A 4040-nucleotide genomic window follows, 5' to 3' on the forward strand; every position below is an offset into this window, starting at 1 on the left:
CTCAGGCGCCACCCCCAGGCACACCTTCCCGGCAGGCCCTTCTGCTGGAGGCGCGCAGCCCTTCCTGGCCCGGCTCCCACAAAACCCAACTGGCTGCCCTACAGCCGGCCTGTGCCGTCCGGCACCTCCAGGCCTGTAATAATGCAGCAGAGGCTTTAGGGCACGGCTGTAAATCTGGGAAAGCCAATAACACTTCAGTGAAAACAGCGTGTGAGCCCGAAACAACAGCCTTCTCCATTGTCTCCTCACACAACCTACGAATCCACCTCAGCCCATCCGGAAAGACTGATCTTTTGGTCCCGTGCTGTTTCTACACGACACTTTGCTGCCTGGAATGACAGACTTTCCAGCGTCGTCGTGTGCATCTCAGGGGAGCTTTAAAGCAGCCGTCAAACAGTCCGAGGTTGTAGAGCAAGCACCCCGAGGTCCCCAGTTCAAACCATCCCCAGGTGCCCACGTCAAGCCAGAGCTGGGATTGGGCACTGGAATATTCAGTTCAGCCACTAATCCTTTGAGAATTTTTTCTGAGGCAAGAAGCCTAAAACCGCTCACCTCCCAGTTACCGGAGTAAGTGTCAGTGTAAGTGCAAGAGTGTATAAAACTCTTTGATTCTGATTGGACATTATTTTCTGGGGGGAGGGGGGGCAATCAAGACTTGAGGCCCAGGGCCTGAGTGGCATAAGCGTTAGGTCGCCACAGGATCGGAGCCCAGCGCCGGGTCACTGAGATGGGCATTACGCAGCCTAGGTGCCCAGCCTGCCTCCGACTGTGGTCCCCGCTGCAGGCCCTCCAGGCAAGCTCGCCAGCACTCAGTAACTATCCTCTTGTGAATGAATCCGACCTAAACCCTGTTATCAACCTGACACGGGGGGCCCACATTTCTGATGCTTCAGACACACAAAACACCCCTTCTTCCACACGCACCGCTCCCACCAAAGCCCCGTGTGTCCTCTGGGAAATCAAAACCCGAAGACGTTGCCAACTTGTGTCTATACAGGCTCTTTCCACTCTGCTTTATGCTGCAGATAGTTGTATAAGGAAAAAAAAATTGAGCAAATGGGAATTTAGGAAAAGAGCCTTTTTTTTTTTTTTTTTAATTGGCCCTTACTTGGAATATTCCATCACCCTGGTTAACAGTTTTCCCGGAGGGCCCTTTCTGCATTCTCTGCCCAGAACCGTATTCTCTGCCCGTATTCACAAGCTCACAATGCGTGAAATGTCCACACCTGCAGACGGGCCCTACGGCCAAGATGTGTGGGGAGTCCCGCACCCTACTTATAAGCAAACCGCCGAAACCGGAACCTGTGTGCCGCCCAACCCATCGTGCGTGAAGAATGACAGCCAACCGAGAAAACAGAACCCAGCAGAAAACTAACTTTTTAATCCTCGCGGGACTCCCACGGGGATCCTGGATTGTAATCATTTACTGTTGAAATAAGTCAATAGAAACACTGACTCAGACAAGCTACGGATCCGAGCCCTTCCTGGAGACAGTTTGGTCTCATAATTAAGGTCACCTGGCTGCACCAGCCGACCATGTCCCTGGACATCGGTCCCTCTGAGGAGCTTCCGTGTCCCCCAGTTCCCACACCCTCTCTCTGTCCCCCTCTCCCTGGCCCTGCAAGTCCTGCCTGGCACCTGGGGGTCAGTCTCTGCTGCCAAGCGTGTGTCCAGCTGAGCTGAGACCGCTCGCTCTCCTGCGCACCTTCAGCCCCAGAGCGGGCCAGCCGGGCTCCCACACCAGCTCCACTGCCAAAGCGGGCAGGCCTCTAAGTTAACACCCAAATTACAAGTCCGCGTCCAGGAGCAGAAGCCAAGATCAAACGAGGCTANGGCTCCACTGCCAAAGCGGGCAGGCCTCTAAGTAACACCCAAATTACAAGTCCGCGTCCAGGAGCAGAAGCCAAGATCAAACGAGGCTATGCTTTTCAAAGAGCTCCCAGACAGACAAGCACATGTAAGCCGGATTGTTATTATCTGGAGGAGACAGAAGAGAGACACCAAGGGAGCTAACTCCAGCCATATTACAGGGTGACTCAGGGAACCATCCAGCAATTTCCATCCGGCACACGGGGCGGGCAGTGACCTTTGATCTTCCCAGACAGGCGGATGGCTGGCTGACTGCAGACCATCTCCGAGCAAGCCAGACAACTCAGTTAACCCTGGGGACCAGGTTTTAATAGCACAATCGGGAGCCACAGCCCACGGAGCAAAGTGCCAAAAAGCCCCGATCTTGAACTTGAAGAAGCCTAGGCCTGCTCCCAGCAAAAATACTGAGGGAAGCAGCGCGGGTACCCCTCCCACTCCCTTGGCCTAAGTGGGGAGCACGCCCCCAGCTTGAGGCACCGACCTTCCAACCCGGAGGCCGCAGATCCCCAAAGAGCTGCGCGGGCCCTGCCCAAATGCGCCCTGGCACGCCGGGCGGGCGCCTAGCAGGTCCCTGCGGCTCACGGCTCTGCCGGGGGCCAGGCGGGAGCCCTGCCGGCCACTCACCGGAAACCGACACCTCCATGAGCGCCTCCAGCGGCCGGTTGTTGTCCAGGTCCTGGCTGAGCTGCAGCTCGCCGGTGGCAGGGTCCAGCAGCAGCAGCCGGAGCTCGTTGCCCTGCAGGAAGGTGTAGTTGAGGCTGTCTGAGAGGTCGGGGTCGTGGGCCGGGATGCGGCCGATCACGCCGGTGGGGAAGCTGTTGGACTTATTGGTGACGTAGTTGTTGAAGAGGATCTGGAAGTCGGGCAGCACCGGCGGGTTGTCGTTCTGGTCCAGGAGGCGGATGTGCACGGTGGCCCGGCTCACGAGCGGGGCGGACGTGGCCTGCACCACCAGCACATACTCCCGCCGGACCTCGAAGTCCAGCTCGACCAGAGCACGCAAGTCGCCGCTCAGCAGGTCCAGCTGGAAGACCTCGGGCACGTTGCCCTCCACGATCTGATACATGATCTGGGCGTTGGGGCCTTCGTCGGGGTCGTTGGCCCGGATCCTTGCCACCACGGAGCCCACCGGGCTGTTCTCCTCCACGAACAGCTCCAGCTCGTCCCTCTCGAACACCGGGGGGTTGTCGTTAATGTCCAAGACGCTCACCTGGATTTCCACCGAGGCGCTAAGCGGCGCTGGGCTCCCCCGGTCCACAGCCAGGGCCCGAAGGCTGTACACGGCCACGTTCTCCCGGTCCAGCCGCCTCTGGGTTCGGATCACACCAGACGTGGGCTCGATGTAGAAGTCGCCGTCACCATCGTCCCCACCCTGGAAGGTGTACAGCAGGCGGCCATTGGGGCCCGAGTCCCGATCCGTGGCAGACACCTGGAGGACGCTGGTGGATGGTGGCGCGTCCTCAAAGACGGAACCCTGGTAGAAATCCCGCAGGAAGCGTGGCGCGTTGTCGTTGGCATCGAGGATGAGGATCTCTAGGGAGGTGGTGTCGGACTTCTGAGGGATGCCGTTGTCCCGGGCAGTGATGGCCAGAGTGTAGGCGGCCTGGTCCTCGTAGTCCAGCTCCGTCATGGTGTAGATGGTGCCGCTGTCTGGGTCGATGCGGAACTGCGGAACCGGGTCCTCCAGCACGTAGGTGATGCGCGCGTTCTCGCCCGTGTCCTCATCCGTGGCGCTGATGACGGCAATGGAGGTGCCCAGCGGCCGGTCCTCGCTGACGCTCACCGTGTAGTGGGAGCTCTGGAAGACCGGCCGGTGCGTGTTGGCGTCGGTGACGTTGATGAAGACCTGCGCCGTGTGCGTGCGGGTGCCGTCGGACGCCGTCACCGCCAGCACGTACTGCCGCTCCTGTTTGTAGTCCAGCGGCAGCGCCAGGGTGATGAGGCCGCCGCCGCTCTGGCTGCTGAGCGCGAAGCGGTTCCGGGTGTTGCCGCCCGTGAGCTGGTAGGTGATCACACTGTTGGCGTCCCGGTCGCGGGCCCGCAGGGTCAGCACGCTGCTCCCCACGGCCGCATCCTCGTTCAGACGGAGCTCGTACACGGGCTGGGTGAACATCGGGTCGTTGTCGTTGACGTCCAGCACCGTGATGGACACGCTGGCGGACGAGCTCATG

At 59.6% G+C, this 4040-nt stretch overlaps 1 protein-coding gene across 1 annotated transcript in view; it reads right to left on the minus strand.

Annotated features, from left to right (window-relative positions):
- CELSR1 (cadherin EGF LAG seven-pass G-type receptor 1) overlaps window positions 1-4040 on the minus strand; it is a 134367-nt gene that overhangs the window by 124263 nt on the left and 6064 nt on the right. Inside the window, exon 4 of the mRNA XM_077757901.1 lies at window positions 2494-4040. This exon is cut by the window's right edge and continues 3 nt beyond it. Within this exon, the coding sequence (XP_077614027.1) occupies window positions 2494-4040 (1547 nt within the window). The remainder of the gene's footprint in view (window positions 1-2493) is intronic.

The sequence above is a fragment of the Crocuta crocuta genome, unplaced genomic scaffold (genome assembly GCF_008692635.1).
Source record: "Crocuta crocuta isolate KB4526 unplaced genomic scaffold, BGI_CrCroc_1.0 scaffold143, whole genome shotgun sequence".
Taxonomy (NCBI): Eukaryota; Metazoa; Chordata; class Mammalia; order Carnivora; family Hyaenidae; genus Crocuta; species Crocuta crocuta.